The sequence below is a fragment of the Archocentrus centrarchus genome, chromosome 23 (assembly GCF_007364275.1).
Source record: "Archocentrus centrarchus isolate MPI-CPG fArcCen1 chromosome 23, fArcCen1, whole genome shotgun sequence".
Taxonomy (NCBI): Eukaryota; Metazoa; Chordata; class Actinopteri; order Cichliformes; family Cichlidae; genus Archocentrus; species Archocentrus centrarchus.
Genome location: NC_044368.1, coordinates 9,723,190 through 9,741,988, shown reverse-complemented (window position 1 = coordinate 9,741,988; position 18,799 = coordinate 9,723,190). Strand labels below are relative to the sequence as shown.

At 38.8% G+C, this 18,799-nt stretch overlaps 2 protein-coding genes across 2 annotated transcripts; one reads left to right on the top strand and one right to left on the bottom strand.

Moving 5' to 3' along the window:
• Positions 1-309: 309 nt before the first annotated feature.
• lepb (leptin b) lies at positions 310-913 on the top strand. Its single transcript, XM_030720468.1, has 2 exons — positions 310-459; positions 596-913. The coding sequence occupies exons 1-2, from the start codon at positions 310-312 to the stop codon at positions 911-913; spliced, it is 468 nt and encodes a 155-aa protein (XP_030576328.1).
• A 5,771-nt stretch (positions 914-6,684) lies between these two features.
• Positions 6,685-9,976, bottom strand: LOC115773703 (uncharacterized). The gene is made up of 3 exons (XM_030720579.1): positions 9,827-9,976; positions 8,191-8,816; positions 6,685-7,300 (listed from the first exon to the last, which is right to left on the bottom strand). The coding sequence occupies exons 1-3, from the start codon at positions 9,850-9,852 to the stop codon at positions 6,939-6,941; spliced, it is 1,014 nt and encodes a 337-aa protein (XP_030576439.1). The 5' UTR covers positions 9,853-9,976; the 3' UTR covers positions 6,685-6,938.
• Positions 9,977-18,799: the final 8,823 nt, after the last annotated feature.

Sequence of the window (18,799 nt, the reverse complement as noted above, 5' to 3'; positions counted from 1 at the left end):
TGGGAGGATAGAGGAGGAGAATAGACCCAGGCAAGTTCAGGGCAGACTATTTAAATGTGGGAAACCTACAACGAGGCTGATTACAGGAGCACATTCACATCTCAAAAAAACAGGTAAGAGATACGATATTTTAAACTTAATGATAAAGACTATCTGGAGGAACAAATTATTTAAGTTATACTCCATTTTTTGGCAAGTGTAAAAGAAAAGCTAAATATAAGTTCTTTTTATTATGTATACTTTGATTATTATTATTATTTTTTTTAATCATGTTTCCCTTTGTCTATTAGATTATTCTTTTTTTTTAGGATGCACAACCTTCTGGCCCTTCTCTGTGTCTCACTTATGGCAGCTCAGCAGGGCACTAGTTTTCAAACAAAGGAAGACTCCATCAGAAACACCATACACAACATTATGAACATTGCTCAGATAACCCTGGTCCATATTAAGAAACTAAAGGTACACGTATATTGATTACTTTTATTTTAATATGGTTTTACTCTTAGTTCTCTTTTCATCATACTGTTTTCTGCCCAAATTTTCTCACTTTTATTCAATATTAAACTAAGCTTACATATTTTCTTTTTATTCTTAGTTACCGGCTTCACAGATAGAAGTTCCCATTCCTTCCATCGAGGGACTAACTAGTATAAGCCATGATCTTGGGCTTTTGGATAATGAACTGCAGTACCCTTTCACAGAGCTCCTCATCCAGATTCAGGCTGATGTCTCCAGCTTGGAGGGAAGAGTGCGTTCCCTCGCCTTATCAATGGGCTGTTCTCTTCAGGCCAAGCCAGCAGTAAAGACCAGTGACAGTCTGTTCCCAGACAGCCACCTTTACATGACAGTGATAAAGGTGCAGCACTACCTAGAGAACCTTCTTCTCAACAAAGGCAAACTCAAGGTCTGCTAACAAAATTAAAATTATTGCATTCATATCAAGTCAGGACATAATTAAAGAAGCTTGTCTGCATACATAGCTCAGTGTAGACAAGAGTTAATTTGTCTTTGCAATGCATTTTTCTTATATATATACAATTGCATGGACATCTATCACAGTCATGAAAAGCATGCAAATAATTTCAATAATTTAGCAACTTTCAATATAATGCAAAAGGATTATAAAGGACACATTTTATTTTGTACAACAAATGTTTTATAGGGTTATATTTTATTTGACAGTAAACAAATATACACCTGGAATTACATTTCAATAAGTTTACTATTAAAAATTACATGGTTTTTTTTTGGGTTTTTTTAGAGTACTTTAAGTTAGACTGTCTTTTGATGTGATATGTATCATGAGGGTCAGAATGAGAAAATGGAGTGACTGATATGGGTGTAACACACTACATAGAGTACCTGGCAGTAAATAAAACTAATGCAAAAGTATTGTATGGTGCTATGAAACTATTGCCACAGCAAGCGATTTTTTTTTGTTGTTTTTTTTTAATGAATGTTTGCTTTAATGTTCTATTGAGCAGAAATGTTAAGCTAATGGTTATTAGGATGTGGTCAATGATGAAATGTAATTATTTTGTAATAAACTTTGCAATAAAAAATATTGTCATGGCTGATTCTCTTCTGTGAAAAAATGTCAAACATTTAAGACATTTAAGATTTTATCATTTGTTTGTCATTTTGATAAGAAAGTTTTATCAAAACAATATAAAAATCAACAATGAAACTTGATGTTACAATTTCAGATTATAAAATAAATCAAGCCAGTGTCAACAGCTTCTATAAATCTAAATTTAAATAGAATATTCTATAATAATGACATTATATTTTAATTTATAGTAAGCCGCAAATAGAATTAAAATAAGTTTAATTTTCATTATAAAATAATGTTTTCAACCATCGTTGCAGTCTCGTGATTTTATTGTGCAGTGTTTTCCATTTTAGTTGATAATTATCACATGAGGCAAACTAATTTGTGTACTTGAAATAAAAATACATTTTTTAGAAAAATTCCTGTGCTTGAAAAGTTGACCATTCTCATCCAAAATGGGATATTATTAGCAATTAATTATCATTTATTTATGTATTTATTTTATTAATTTAATTTGATCAAAACTCGGCATTGGTAATTCATTTGTGGCTAAATTCAACATATCTAGAAATTAATTTAACAAAAGAAACAAACAAACAAAAAATACAAAAAAAGACAAAGACCCCTACTTTTACCACTATTAATCCACACTGAACAGAGTTAAATTGAAAGTGTTATAAACTTCATGCTATGACAGAATTACAACAACTCTGTGCTTAGTATTGAAATCTAACACGAGTCATCACAGAGCAGTGCTGAATAATCACAGCAGTAGTATATAGTATGTAGACTAAATAGAGTTGCAGCCATGATCCTTGATAAGGATTTAAAATTTAAATCAATACTAATTTCTCATAGATCCAGTATTTTACATTAGGGAGTCAATTCTTGATACAACCCAGATGCAAAATAACTTGGCCTTCCTCTGAAAGTGGAATCAGTCCATGCCTTTTTGGACTGTTTTTAAAGTCAAGGTCCTAGAAATATTTGTGGGACAAGGTGTGGAGAGCAACGTTTGGGAGATGTTTCACCTCAGTGCATGGCCTGGAACCAGTCTCCTGGAGAGGGGCTTGACTCTGTTCCAGTCTGGACTGGAGTTGCCCTTGGCAAAAGGCAGCAAGCCGGGGTGGGTATTCGTTTATCCCCTTGGCTTACTGTTTGCACGTTGGAGTTTTCATTGGTGGATGAGAGGGTTGCTTCCCTGCACCTTTGGGCTGGGAAATGGGTCCTGACTGTTGTTTGCGCTTATGCACCAAATGACAATTCAGAGTGCCCAGCGTTCTTGGAGTCACTGGGTGAGGTGCTCAAGGGTGCTCTATCTGGTGACTCCATTGTCCTGCTGGGAGACTTCAACACTCACTTGGGCAATAACAGTGAGACATGGAGGGGCGTGATTGGGAGGAATGGCCTATCTGAACTGAACCCGAATGGTGTTTTGTTATTGGACTTCTGTGCACACCACAGTTTGTCCACAACGAACACCATGTTCGAACATAAGGATCTCCATAAGTGCACGTGGCACCAGGAGATCCTATGTCGCAAGCCAATGACCGATTTTGTAATTGTATCACCAGATATGCCATCGTATGTTCTGGACAACTCGCCCATCACTGTGGGTGAGGTCACTGAGGTGGTTAAACCCTTTTCCTGAAGGTTCTGGACGTTGTAGGGCTGTCTTGGTTGACACACCTCACCAACATTGCATGGAGATCCGGGGCGGTGCCACTGGATTGGCAGACTGGGATGGTGGTCCACATCTTTAAGATGGGGGACCACCCTTCTTAAAGATCCCTACTCCAACAACTCCTCAGCCTCCCCAGTAAGATCTATGCCAGGGTGCTGGAAAGGACAGTCCATCCATTTGTTGAACCTCAGATTCAAGTGGAACAATGTGGTTTTCGTCCTGGTCGTGGAACACTGTACCAGCTCTTTATCCTCTCAAAGGATATTCAAGTGTGCGTGGACGTTTGCCCATCCAGTCTACATGTGCTTTTGGAACTGGAGAATGCATTGGACTGTGTTCCTTGGAGTATCTTGTGGTGGGTGCTGCAGGAGTATGGGGTATCTGGCCCATTGGTGCAGGCTGTTCAATCCCTGTACAACTGCAGCAAGAGCTTGGTCGGTCAGTTCGGGAGAGGCTCAGAGTAGAGCTGCTGCTCTTCCACATTGAAAGGAGCCAGTTGAGGTGGTTCGGATATCTGACTAGGATGTCTCCTGGGCACCTCTTGGGTGAGCTGTTCCAAGCATGTCCTACCGGGAGGAGGCCCCTGGGCAGACCCAGGACATGCTGGAGAGATTATATCTCTCGGCTGGCCTGGGAACACCTCTGTGTGATGAGCTGGAGGGGGTGGCTGGGAAGAGGGAAGTCTGGGTTTTTCTGCTTAGGCTGCTGCTCCTGTGACCTTGCCCTGAATAAACAGAAGAAAATGGATGGATGGATGGATGGATGGATCTCAACTTCCAGGCAAGTGATTGTAGCAACTACCAATAAGGATGAAAAATACCTGTGACATATGGCCTTGTAGAAGATATATTGGAGGGTTACCTAAGCCACCGGAGCCTGGAATGTTTGCAAGTGATCATCCATCAGCTTCAATGCAAATGTGAGACAAACAAATCGCTTTAGATACATTAATAATTTTATCAACTTAACTGGGCTTTTCAAGCACTCAGGAGGAGCATGTTCACAGATAGCAGAAGGCAGCACGTGCTAGCGTTGTTGCCTAAGTAAAATTCTATTTTTGGATATTACATTAGTATTTAATTGCTGTTTGGAGTGGGACTACTGTATTTATAGAGAGGAAGTGCAGTGAGGGTTATTTTTGTGTTAGATAACATCAGCAGGCAGACCACAGTGGCTGTACTTTTAGGGCCCTTACTGATATGTGGTATATACCTTTGCAGACCTGTTTTCTCAGTGGTTATATTTAGTTTAGCATTGCTAACTTTACATTGGAGTTTCCCAGTTATGATTTTTTTTTTTTTTTTTTTTTCGCTTGAGATTTTCTTCAGTTTTGGCCTGACTGACCTGCACTACACTAATCCCCTGCTGTAAAGGCACAAAGCAAAGAAGAAGTTTGGACTGTTGTAAAACTCAAAGCTCCTTCATTTCTGTCTTCACTGCTCAGCTATCCCTATACACACACAAGTTAGTTGTTAAAGTTCAGCTGTACTGGAGAGTTCACAGTGGCAACAACTCAAGCAAAAAGATGATAACAGGTTTGACTACATTTTCTCATGTAGCATAAAATACCAAGAAGTGTATTTTATTTGCCATTACATTTACAAACCAACACTGTGCCTTCGAGGGTTCTTATTTACCATCCACATAATATCAGTCACAATCTAAGACAACAACTGTGAGCTACTAGGGGCGTGGTAGAAAAAACCTAAGACTGTTTTTCAGATGACATCTGTGTTGATGTGGAACAGAGTTTACAGAGAATGCCGGGAAACCTCCAAAGACATCTGACGTATGTACTACATGAGGTATATAAACAAATATGAGGCTGGCCTTGTGATATACAGTATAAACAGCTGTGAAATATTATAGCACACCTCATTCCTCAAATGTAACATATACAGGAGTGAGTACACTGAAGAGGAAAGAAGTCTCAAAGGAAAATTTTAAGCTCCCTTTCATGCAAGCATGGCTGAAGACTGAAGTTATTTTAATAATTATTAATTCATATTAAGTGAAAATAATTAAGTTATAGAGAATCAGCTGTTCTACACCCACTCATAATAAAAGCAGCTATAAAATCACTTATTACACTATATAACTGATCTATAAAACATGTGCTTTTCAAGTCTGAGCAAAAATAATGAAGTTTTGTAAATGTTTAATTCTGTGTTCTTCTAAAATAAATAGGAAGAGTTGAAAATAGACAACACTGACTCTAAAGATGGTTACAAAGCAGTTAAATGTCATTGGTGTAAATATGTTTGAGTTTAGCAGAGATGGGAAAATGGGAGCAGAGTGTGTGTGTGTGTGTGTGTGTGTGTGTGTGTGTGTGTGTGTGTGTGTGTGTGTGTGTGTGTGTGTGTGTGTGTGTGTGTGTGTGTGTGTGTGTGTGTGTGTGTGTACATGCAGAGTGTCTGTGTACATATCAAGAGAGTGAGCAGGCCTGTACAAAGACACAACCATTTATTTCCAAGGGTGATTGTGCTTTTGTAACGTGAGTGTAAGTGTACACCTGTTTCATTTACACTCAAAATAAAATGGAAGTGACTGTAAAATAGGATCTGAATAAAGACATGGTCAGTTCAGTATACAGTAACACAAAGATTTCACTCTAGCCTCTTACTTTTAAAGCTAACATCTTCCTCAACATCCTCAGTATTTTGGAGCATAATGTTTTTGTACAATGGCTGTTATTGAAACCAAAAGATAGGGCAAAAGTTAGGAAAAGATTTTTTGGGGGGAAGCCCTGTAATTTCTATATGTACCAAATGGTGTTTGCTCCACATTAAGTAAGGCACCAGGTAACAAGTTATGCCTTTATAAATCTACTTGGACCTCTGAAAGGCTACCATTCTCCAGCCTGCACCTTTGTACCCTACTCTCACTCAAGAAACAAACAGGTAACTAAATTAAATCTGCTTGAGATAAACTTCCCATTAACTTGTACCCATTTACAAGGAAAACAAGCCTTTTCACTCACTAGTCCAGCTATTGCCCATGTTAATCTAATTGTATTGCTTTTTGTTCTTTCAACAACCACATCACAAACCAATAAAGAAGATAATAAAGACAAAAAAGTGCAAAAGTCATATGCATGTATTAATTACCATACTAATAAAATAAACTAGAGCTTCTTTGGACTGCTCCCTTATTCGCAAACTACACAAATGTATATGTATACAAAATAATTAAAACTACCTAAATAATAAGCCAATTACAAAACTTTCAAGGAATTTTTATAGTCTAAGTCAGACCTTGGAAGCCCAGTCCAATAGAGTTAATAAAGGAATTTAAAGCTGTTATTTGTAACCACGTCTTAAACTCTGAGGATTTTTTCCTGAAAAAAGTACTGGAAAAAACCACGTGTAGAAGTCATGTTCCAAACAATACAATTCAAATATTTTATTTAACTTAAAGTGCAGAAACTACATCTCTAGTAAAAGCACCAACAGTTTATCAACCAAAGCTTTTTAGTTTGGTTTTTAAATAAATGCTACAGGACATAAGCACTCAGGGGCAAATAACATAAGTTAATGTTTTAAATAACAAACAACAAAATCAAACAGAATATTTAAAAGAAGGAGAAAATATTTTCTCTACTAATATTGATAAAGAAAAAAAAATAAATAAAAATATCAAAGTGCATTCACTTGCAAATCACAATGCATCTTATGTTTAACATATCTTCACTTTCTCAGTTGTTTACATTGTTTTTTTGCAGGAGGAAATGGGTAGCGAGTTCAAGAAGTGTTGCAGAGTGGAGAGATAATCATCTGGGTGACATCGCAAGTGGGCCGCGTGGATCGACTTCTTCCACTTTCTGCTGTGCACAGTCACTCCCCTCTTTCTCCAGAAGTCAATCAGCTTTTCCAGCACTGCCGTGTTGCACATTGCATCATTTTCACTGAAGAAGAACAGAGCTGGAGCAGTAACTGGGCTGTTGTGGAAAACTTGGATGCTGGTCTCATAGAAGTCTGCCGTGTGGGTTTTGAAAAGCCAGAAGTACAGCATGGCCATGTTTTTGATGAAGCACTCCAAACGTGGCATCAGAGTTTTGCCGATGCCTGATTAAAAAACAAAAGATAATAAATAAATAAGAGGCTTAAGGCTTTACATGTACACTGTGCAGTGGGTTGCCAGCCTGTATCAACCAATTTGTCTGTGCGCTGCACAAACTGTTGTGGTCAGAAGTTTACATGCGCTCATCATGGGTATGTTTGTCATGGTAATTTTGGGCTTTTAATGGGATTTTAATATCTTTGAACTGTTCTTTTACCAAGGTGGAATAATTATACTTAACTGAATGACTTTCAAAAAACAAGAAATGGGTGCACAAGTTTGAATTTATTTTTGATTTTCTTTAATCACGAAAAACGCAAAATTACCATGACATCCATGCCCATGATGAGTGTATGATCACAGGTGTATAAAGATTATGGATGCACCCTGCTAACTAGGCTTGCTAGCACAGCTGAAACTTTGGTTAATCTACCCTCTCATCTAAATATGGTCGCTTCTGGCTTCAAAAAAGCAGGACGGTGTTGGCTAAAGTGTGAAAATCAAGGATTTGAATGGGTGAAGTCACAATGGATTTAATAATCTTTTACATACAATCCTAAAATGCTACTCTTAATGGAAATGAATGAGGTTTTAGATGACAGTACAGTAGCTTCACGGTGTGAAACCCTTTTTTTTTTTGTTTGTTTGTTTTTTTGAACACCAGATGGAATACTTTAGTTAGAACCCAATATAAATATCAGTTATTGAATGGATAAACTGTTTCCAGATGCTGCCCTAAAGCAGACAAAAACAAGCTGCTACAGAGAACGGTCTAGACTCCTGACAAACTGGAGCAGTGGATCAGCTGCCTAATAAATTATGCAAAGAGACACACATTTCCAACACAGAAGTAACCTGCGCCCAAGTGGGACTATGCCGGATCACTCTCACTCACCTATCGCCATGTGCTCCAGAGTGCCAACCACTAAGCTGTCATAGACGTGCCCTATCATCCTCTGTGCCAGGCCTGCGTGTTTTTTCGGGTCTTGAACAATGTGGGTGAGGATTTGAGTGAATGTGAAGCCACCAATGGAGGAAGCATGAACCAGCACCACCCTGTCTGTGAACTGAGGCTCCTCCAGAATTTTCAAAACCTTCAGTCCATACTTGAGCCCCCATCGAGGCCACAGGAAGTGCATTACACTACTCTGAACCAGGAGGACATCCATGCCACGGTCCAGATAAAGGTCCCTGTACTTAGCCACTCCCCCTGGTTGGGCTCCAAGCCAGGAGAAGAAAAGAAGAAGTGGACGGGAGGTGGAGGCAGAGTACGATTGGTTTTGGGAGGAGACAGATGTGTTTGAAGGTGAATCTGAGACCAGTGTAGAAGATGAGACTTCTGCAGAGGGTGAAATGGGGCAGGAAGCTGCAGAGGTTTGAAAATCTTTGGCAGGACATTCTGCCTCACACCCAGCACCAGTGAACGGAGTGTAGTAATAGGTTATACCACTGCAGATCGTTCTGGCTGTAAAACATCCTCCGCTGACTTGATCCGACTTGGTTGCATCAGTCCTTAAGAGACTGAAAAACAGGCCAGGTTTAAGCATGAATACTTTCCACAGTCCAACAGAGAAACAGCACAATCACAGCAAAATGTAACATTTATTTGGCTCAGGATTTCCAAACATAACCTCCCAAGACCCAGAGAACTGATTATTATTATATTATATACTATATTATTATTATAAGACTGATTATTGTCATTATCTGCACTCACTGTTATCATAAACAGTAATTCAATGCAGGATTTTTCAGGGTTAATAATGCTTGAATCCACATCATAGGACTGCAATTATGAACAAACAAAATGACTATAATAAAGTCATCTGTGTGGTTTTAACTTTGGAAGGAAGTTTCTTTTTTTTTGGGGGGGGGGGGGGGGGGGGGGGTTGAACTGCCAAATGGGCATTTGTTTTACTTCACTGTAAATTTATTTCATTGAATATGTTTTTATTTAAATATATTTATATGCATTTAAAAATGGGTTAATTTAAGTAAATATTTTGATGATGAAAACATTTGATGCAACTAATACACTGTGCCTCATTTCATCGAGGGATCTATTTCAGTGTTCACAAAAACTTTTTTTTTCACTTCCTACTATTTGCACTTAAAAAATACCTTTGGCTGTATCCACCTTAGATTAAGTCAGTATTGCACATTTTTAATTTGCACTTTATTGGTGGTCTTGTAGCTTGGTCACATGCTGGCAAAACGGATATGTGACCTTGGCGCACAGCTACATGCCGGTCCACTGATTGCCATATTGCTTGAAAATGAGAGAGACTGGGGACCACGCTTCCGCAAAAATGAAACGATCCGCAGATAGTTTTACAGCTTCATACTTGCTTTACTTTCACCCACGTACCCACTGAACGCAGTAAAGCCTGAGCGATAATTTCAGTGTTATCGGGTCACGGGAGGACACCGCACATCTTCTGCCTACCTTTGTTTGAGTGGGTATTCATGCAAAGAGCGGAAAAGCAGGGCATGCACAAAGCAACGTGATGTACATATATATATCTTTTTACCCTGTGGAGAACAGCAGGTTTCCCATTGTGAGGCTTAGGTGTGCCCTTCTCCTGGTATTCTGAAAAATTACTCCTGACAGACGACCAGATCTGCCACGGCACAGGGTTATATCGTAGCAACGGATAAGCCCGGATGTATGAGGACTGACAGTCAAGAGTCCGCCTCTCTCCCACCGGCTCTCGCCGCCCCTGTAACTCCCGCAGTCGTCCGTGAGCGCCTTCTATGCGCGCACTGCAGCACTCCTGTACAACGAGGTGCCCGCGGCAGTCAAAAGAACTTGTTCATTCATCCTGTAAGAAGCTCGTAAAAAGTCGCCTATTGGAGCAACTACATTGTGAAAGCAGCATCTGTTAATGATGAATAATATAAAAATGGGTATTTTATAAACATGTTTGTTTGACCCTTTAATATCGGAACCTTGAGGTATTTAGCCCCGAGGACGCGGCGGCTTGGTGCAAGTGTTTGATGTAGCGAGGACACACTGACCCTTACAGACGTCATGTATCTAAATAGGGAAACAGTAGAAGGCCACAAGGCTAATTTGTTCCAACACTCTAATCAAACAGCCAAGACGTTTGACGGCCACAAGATGGAGCCAGAGACCCATATATGGGTCAGAGAATCTGCCTTCTGCTGTAGGGCGACGTGGTGGTGCAGTGGTGAGCACTATCACAGCAAGGTTTTTGTTTTTGGTTGCCTTTTGTGTGTGTGTGTGTGTGTGTGTGTGTGTGTGTGTGTGTGTGTGTGTGTGTGTGTGTGTGTGTGTGTGTGTGTGTGTGTGTGTGTGTGTTTGCACTTCTAACAGATCAAGCCATATTTGATTGTTTTCAGGATTTTATGTGCAAGTCTCTCTTATGATTTTAAGCAGATGGGTTCGTTATAGCAATAACACCTTATTATTCAACTTTTTCTTTCAGGCTCATTTCTTATTAATGTTGTGCATGCGTAGTTGTATGTGCTGCTTTTTTCGCTTGTGTCATGATGTTGGTTTTCTGTTTGGTAACTTCCTGTTTTATTTTTCACTTCTTTGTCTCTTTACACTATTTTCAGTTTTGCTTCCTGTGTTTGTTGGTTTCCCCCTTGTGTTTTTGTTTGCCCTGCCCATAATATGTCACCTGAGCTAAATCTGTCTCACCAGTTCCCCTTTCAGCTTGTGCACGAGTACTCCCAGTTTCCATTTGCTCACTGTCAGCTCTCTGTAGTCAAGAAATCCAGGACTTCCTAGTATAGCTTGTGTGTTGATTTATTTGTGTGTGACCTCTGGGCTATATCCAGGCCTTTGCCTTTAGCCTGCTCATCATTTTTGATTGTTTGCACATTGGATGATTCCCTGTTATAACCTTTGCCTGTTTGTTTGTTTTTTAATTATTATTATAAATTTGGATGTTGAACTTTAACTCTGTTCTCTGTGTACCCTGCATTTGGGTCCTCTTCCTCCATGTCTCTCAAAATAAACTGCTATATATGTTTATTATGTGTTGTCTTCATTTATTTTTGACAACAATGTGCTGACAGCAAACTCTAATTGTTTAGAGCCATTCTAGACAGTGGAAAAATACCAATCCAGCAAGCTAGCACATCAATGTATCGTGTACCATCAATGCCTTTCAGTACTTTTGATGTAATTCATCCTGTAATAACCTTTCAGATGAAAATGGTCATATCCCACACAGTATCATAGTATTATATATGTATTGTCTAGCTGGTTCAAAACCTAAATTTTATTTTTACAACCCAAAAGTCTTCTGTTATTTTCTTTTTGTTCTTATTGTTTTTGTGGCTGCACCATGCCATCAGATGATATCACGAATTTGGGCATCGCTGCCCGAATTCTAAGTTGTGGGGGTTTGAAAAACATTTCGCTGCACAGCGCAAGTTTACAGACAGTCCAACTGGTAGTTCAGTGTGGTTTTATGCAGTCATTACCCCACCAACACACACAACTACAATACTCTTATATTTTCCAGGATTTCTGCTTTTGTTTGCCCTCACCCTTAGGCGTGTTTACATGTGGATTATTTAGCCTTTGAGTTACCTGGTTATGAGTGCAATGCAACTACAATATAAGAAAATAAACTAAGCAATGATCATCTAAAATTGCCTTTTTAATGTTTTTCACTTGTTCTTGTTTTATTGGTAATCATATAGTCCATGTAAATAGAAAACAAAATGAATTAAACCTCAATTGCTCTAATAACTCATTCAGAATGCCAGAAATGCTGGAAATCTGCATAATATTAAAAATATAAATACACTGATCTGAATACCTGGTTTCTTATCTGATGGTATAACAATATTTTTTTTTAAATTGTTTACTTTTAGGCACTGCCATCTGATTTTTGGGAAACAAGTTAGCAAACTGTTTCTTACTTGCATATTAAGTAAACATGGAGCAACATTAGCATTCATTTTGCTAAATGCACATCTATGTTCACCAGCTAGTCTCCAGCTCTGCCAATAGACTCCTGCGGCACGCGATTTCATTAGAGCTTGTTTGTTGAAAACAAAGCTTCCTGCTGTGACTGGAAATGGAGGTTGATTTAAACCATGAAACTGTGAAACTTTAGGCCCAAAACGTCAGTAATGTGTATATGTATTTCCAGGTATATAAAGAAGGTATATAAAAAAATAACTACACAGCTGTCAGGAACAACAGATTTGAGTTATACTTCTCTACTCAATCAATTGCTGACTCTTTTCAAATTACTCATACGCCACAGTTATAAAAATATCGATTAATGCAGGTTTAATTTGTGCGCTGTGCACAAATGTGTGTGCAACAGAAAAAGCCTGCTTTGCTCTCCCTGGCTCAGCATGATCACTTTCAGGTTCAGTCAGGCAGAAAAATGTTTGAGTCCCACAAAAACATAACCCTCGCCCCCTAGGCCATGTGTCTGTGGTATTCTCATCACTAGCTGGCCTCCATCTACCCTACACCTCTTGTTTCCATCTAATGTCCTCCTCTTAGACCCCCCTCCCCATCCCTGCTGATTTTCTATAAGTTCCCCCTCCCCATAACAGTCTCTACACAGAAAAAAGACCACCCCCCCCACACCCCATTGTGGCCATACAGATCCCCAGCCTTTCCTTTTGGAATTGTTTCACTGTGGCCTCTATTGTCTGAGCGAAGAGAGAAAGTTGGGAGAGAGGGGAAAGCAGAGAAGAAAAAAGTGAAGAGAGGGAGAATGTGCCCTCTCTGTTCTTTGGGTTGGAGGCGTCCACCCACATCAGGGTGTGGAAATTCCATTTCAGCTTCCTGCTTTTTCTCCAGGCCTTTTCCTTTTAGTCCTCTCTCTCAGTCATCTCTGTCATGGTTTCTCCCAGCATTGTGTGCCTTCCAAATTTTTTCATGCAAAGGGAGATCTTACACCATGCATTATGTGAGGATGACATTGCGGCATTTTTACTTTGAGCATGAACACACACGGCAACATCATTTGAAGCTAAACTGATCACAAAAACCAAAACAAAAAGCAACACTGAGTTAAAAGCGGATGCTAGGTAGAAGCCTGCCTTATTTTTTATTAACTATACAGGCTCATTTTACCAAATGTCTAAAAAAAACAACCTGAGCAACATAATTATTCATTACAGACATGTCTGGTCCTTTGGTCAATATTTGCTCTCCTTTTTTGGTTGCTGCCAGCCTCCCAGGGAAGTACCCAGCTCTTTAGTTTGTTTGGTTGTTAATTCTGTCTGCTTTTTGGTAGTGGGCAGGCTGCAGGATGCTGCTAGAAGCAAGAGTAATGACTTAATGAATAATAAGAGTGAACCAAACATTAAAGTTATGAGCAACAGAACCAATGAGCTGAAAGATACTGAAATGCTCTGTAGGCCTGAGGGGAATGGTGTAATGATCATGTTTGTCACTTCATTCACGGTGCAAGTTGTGTTACTTAATCCATGATTAACAGAATTAGCAACCTTTTTCATTCAATATCATTTTTCCAAGAAAACTGTGTTAAACAATAAGAACCTTTAGCTCTCATTTCTTAATCCACTCATTTTCCTTTCTATCAGTCTTACCCTCCCACGCATCTCCTTCCAGCTTTCAGGCTTTTTGAAGAGTTTGATTTGCATTCATACCATGCCAGGATGTAGTAGTACATGTGTGGTATCGGTCCTCATTAACCAATTACATATCAAGAACCAAGGTAGTTTGGAGGGCTCAGTCTTCTTCACTGGCATGGAAACAATGTCAAATCTCCAGTCGGTACACAGAGCTGATGTAGTAAAACATGGAGTCACTGATTCCAGATGCCAAACCACACCTCACTCGCAGCAAACACAAGTATGCAAATCCAATTTAAAGCTTCTTGCTTGTTGATTTGCATTTAAATCTACTGTTCTGTTCATTTAGATGTTGAAAATTCATAAAGCCAAAATGTTACTAAAGAACAGGAAACCCTCTAAGACATTACTGCTACTTAGCGGCTGGTGTGAGCCGCTTGTTGCAAATCATAGTGAGCTGCATCAAGCTAGATCACACTGAACTGCATCAATAAATCATCTCACTGCTGGATAACCTTGCTGCAAAAATACCACATTAGTGCTGTAATTCTGTCTTTTCTTTCTTATTTCTCTGGAATAGTTAACCAGAGGGGGAAAGGAGAAAAGACACCATTTGACAGGTCAGATATAATTAGAGATTTTTCTGGGTTTTTGACATCGTTAGATACTAGATAATGTAAAGACACAGTTTAATGAATCATGCCATTGGCCATTTTTAGACATTTTATGGAGAAATGGTCCACATTATACCCAGGGGTTAAATTCTTATTTTGCAGGTGGTGGAACCCTAAGATTGGGTTTAGTGGTGGGGCAGGGGGAAAAGAATCACCTCGAAATGAGCCACAGTAATTTTCATTGTGAGCTCCAGCAGATTTTTCTTTATGTGATCAGCTGACCAGAGCTGCTGCTGCTCTGAGATTCTCTGCTCTTTGTGGATTTAGCAAACAGAAATCAATGATAAGCAACATTACATGAGCTGATTTCCCACCCCTAAAGAATATAAAGTAAACTTAAATAAAGTAAGAATCAAATCAGTGTCATCACCTTGAATTTAAAGTGATGTCTGCACCCCTTTAAGTAAACTAACATTGACCATGAACACCATAGTCCACTCTGCACCAGTCCATCATGACTATGCACCATAATACTGCAAACTAACCAGTTTAGCCTCCACTAAATTGACTAATATTTTCATGCAACCTCTGAATAATACAGAATTATTGGATTTCACTTTGTTATGCAAGACATTTCACAATATGAAAAACATAACTTCTGCAATGCATTATGTATAGAGCCAATATCGGATGAAAAAATAATAACTTTACAAGAAAGCTCTACATTTCCAGTTTATTAAATGTCACTTGCTGAGCAGTCATTACCTTTGAAAATAATCTTTCATCTTCCTCTCCCACCGGTCCTTTTTGTTTCCCTATTTGAGAGTCACACAGTTTTGTTTTTTTTCTTCACTCCCTGGAAAATATAACTGTGCCTTTACCTAACACACACACTGTGTAACAAACTGCACAGAACCAGTTTGTGTGTATTTGCTGATATTTGAAGTATTTGAAGTGACTTCGCCACTTTAAAAAGTTATTCCGTTTATGCTCGGATAGGTAGGTAAGTCTTTACTAACAGTAGCCTTGTTGCAGTGCCTTCAAGTGGCCATAAAATCAGTTGTTGTTAAATGTAAATTAACTAATTAAGTCAAAGAGATTAAAAGTTGTGAACAGATGGGGCATAGAGCGGTATGGCTCCAGGAGGGAAAGTAGTCTGTTGGATAATAACATTAAAATGGGAGAATTAAAAGTTCTGAGCACAGCCTGAAAAAAAAGGTATATAAAAAACATGATGATTACAACTACTGTTTTCAAGCCTCTAGCTGGCATCTTTGGTGGTTTCCATCTTGCACTTTTTAAGCCAGATGATGGATGCAAGTGTAAACATGATTGGCTAATGCTAACACAAGCTGGCTAACTTAATAATTTACTGGGATAGCAACTGGGATCCTAGTTTTAGCTTCTAAAAACAAACTATAACCTGCTTAATGGGAAAAAGCTGCACAGCTAAACAGTGTCTCTTAGTACAAGTATACAGAGTACAAGCAAGGCTGGATCTGCCTGACAAATTGAGTTCATATAGTAATCCTTGGCCTACTTCTCTGTTTTACGCTTTATAAATTAGACGTGTTACATTATGACTTTAAACTAGTTTGTGTGACCATAAACAGTTTAAGAAAGTGATTAATTTCCTCATAAATGCAGTGAGCAGTTGGACAGTTCTCTCAGACTTCTATAAAATCAGCCTGACTACACTGGCTTCACCTTTCAGTCCTTGGGACTACATCAGTGTTTTATAGACATCTATGTGACTGAGGTATCACACTTACATGGAGACACAAAACTTAGCATATATGGCACATGTTGTTTGCTAACTAGCATTAATACCTGCACTCAGCCAGTACATATTAGCTTGCAGCAGACAAACGTGACTGTCCCAACCAAATTTGCTTACAAAAAATGAGTTTCTCAACTACTTCACTTTGAGTCTAAATATACCTTTAAACTGGAAGCTCTTCTGATGGTCGCAAATGCTTCGTAGAGGACATACATTATAATTCTGTGGGCGTTCTAGTGAAAGGGAAGATAGCACATTATTTATCCCGCAGGCCTGTAGTAAATACTGATGATTTGTCCACCAAGGTCATCGCTGATCCTCATCTAATCAGCCATATGAAATCTGGAGCAAAAGCTGTCTGTGAACATATTCATAAGAAGACACATACTCACACACACTGAGCTTGAATACATCAGGTTGTGTTGCATGTTACTATGCATATTGTGCAGCCGTATATTGGATTGTTCCCTCAGTCAGATTGTCTTTACAGATTATTTCAAAGGTTATACTTACACCACGACTCCCGCTGTTCCCTATATTAAGCCCACCATTAGTGACAGACGCCTCTGTCTTTTTTTTTTTCTTCACATCAGTGAATTGTACCTGACAGTAAGAAAAATGTGAACCATCATTATTAAAGATTCATATGATGGCAGAAAGACACGCATATAAAACATGCATAGACATGCTTTTAATTAAGCACAAGTTAAAAAAAACAAAACAAATCTAAGTTTAGCAATTGTTTGGGTGGCTAAAGGTTTAGGAAGCTTTGGGATCTTGACCTTGGCATTAAAACAGAGAAACCTAGGCATGGGGCATGCAGATGGGAGAGCCTCTAAACTACTGAGAGTACCAATTGTTTTCTTTTTTTTTTTTTAGACAAAGATACTTTCTTTGACTCTCACAAATAGCTATTGTGTGGCATTTTCCGTCTGCTGGAGCCAGCTGACTGGTCAAGGAGAGGACATCGGTTTGAAGTTACACACACACAATACGCTGAATTTTTTTGTCTTTTCAAACACAAGCCAGACTTGGAAAAAGAGCAGCCAGTCCCTTTAACACACTAAAAGTCACTGTCATTGTCACAGGAATATGTGTTAAAGTACATGATATTGAGAGGTTATCTTTAACTGGAAGAGGAAGATTATTTCAGTATCACAGCAGGATACTTGATAGAAGCTTAAAAACTTAACAATAATGGAAAAATAAATCTGAAACAATGATTATTTTCATTGGTTCACATTTTATTAGTAAAATTGTAGAAAATGATTAGAAAAATCCTGTCACAATTTCCTGGCAGCAAGAGAAACATGTTCATAAAATGTGCTTTCCAGCCGCTTTAGTTTCCAGTTGGACCCCCTTTTGCCTTCAGAACTATCTTAATTTTTTGTTGCATAGAGTCAACAAGATGCTGGAAACATTTCTCTGAGATTTTGGTCTGTATTGACATGATAGCATCACACAGCTGCTGCAGATTTGTTGGCTGCACATCCATGGTGTGAATCTCCCATTCCACCACATCCCAAAGATGCTCTACTGGATTGCGATAAGATGACTATGGAGGCTGTTTGAACATTGTCATGTTCAAGAAACCAGTGGCAGATTATCTGAGCTTTGTGCCATAGCACATTATCAAGCTGGAAACAGTCATCAGAAGATGGGTACACTGATCATAAAGGGATGGAAATGGTCAGCAAAAATACTCAGGTAGGTTGTTGCATTTAAACAATGCTCTATTGATACTACGGGACCCAAAGTGTACCAAGAAAATATCCCTGCTTCTCTCACACTACCACAACCAACCTAAACCATTGGTACATGATTCCTTCTATGACATGAACCCATCTCTAAAATATGTGTTTAGTAGCTTGTGTATTAATACTTTACAATGGGTGGGCTTGATCCTTCTTCAGTCCAGTTTAGCATGTGAGATGCAGTTACTTTCTCAGTCCCTTATACACACAGTTGGTCAGAATAACAGACTATGGAAAAGTCCAGTTACATTATTTAAAAAAAAATAGAACAATGCAATTTTAAGTAGGATAAGGACTTGTAAAGAAACTGGTCTTTGATCAAACCAGGTTAAAGTAAGGATGGTAAAAAATAGCAAGGAGACTCAAGGTCACTTATGTTATTAAGGTTATCTTACTCTGGGACTGGGCTGATTGTTTCTATTTTCAGGCATTTCCTGGGGATCATTGAGGCAAAAAACTGGGGAATGTTGTACCAAAGGTAATGAACAAGAGTAGCATCCTCTCTCTGGTCACCTCAGATGTCATCAGAGGTAAGAGAGTGCGACCATGTCACAAAACAATGCTCTAAACTGGGCTAAAGGTGCAACTCATCTTACCTTATGTAACTGATGACTTTAGCTGTTTTACAATTGGTATTAATAGAAACTAATAAAACAGATAAAGGAAGACATACATTTTTATAAGAAACTTAGATTCTAATGCAAAATCCTATAATTTATTAGTTTTGCTTTGAGGCCTTTCTGCCACACTTATACATGGAGCTAAAATTTGCTCCCTTGGCCTCATTCTCACCTTATTTAAAACAAGTTGTGG

Coding starts and splice junctions, on each gene's coding strand:
- lepb (XM_030720468.1), top strand. CDS start 310: ATGCACAACCTTCTGGCCCTTCTCTGTGTCTCACTTATGGCAGCTCAG. Junction 460..595: donor TCCATATTAAGAAACTAAAG/GTACACGTATAT, acceptor TTTTATTCTTAG/TTACCGGCTTCACAGATAGA.
- LOC115773703 (XM_030720579.1), bottom strand. CDS start 9,852: ATGGGAAACCTGCTGTTCTCCACAGG. Junction 8,817..9,826: donor AACCTGCTGTTCTCCACAGG/GTAAAAAGATAT, acceptor CCTGTTTTTCAG/TCTCTTAAGGACTGATGCAA. Junction 7,301..8,190: donor TCTGGAGCACATGGCGATAG/GTGAGTGAGAGT, acceptor TTTTTTAATCAG/GCATCGGCAAAACTCTGATG.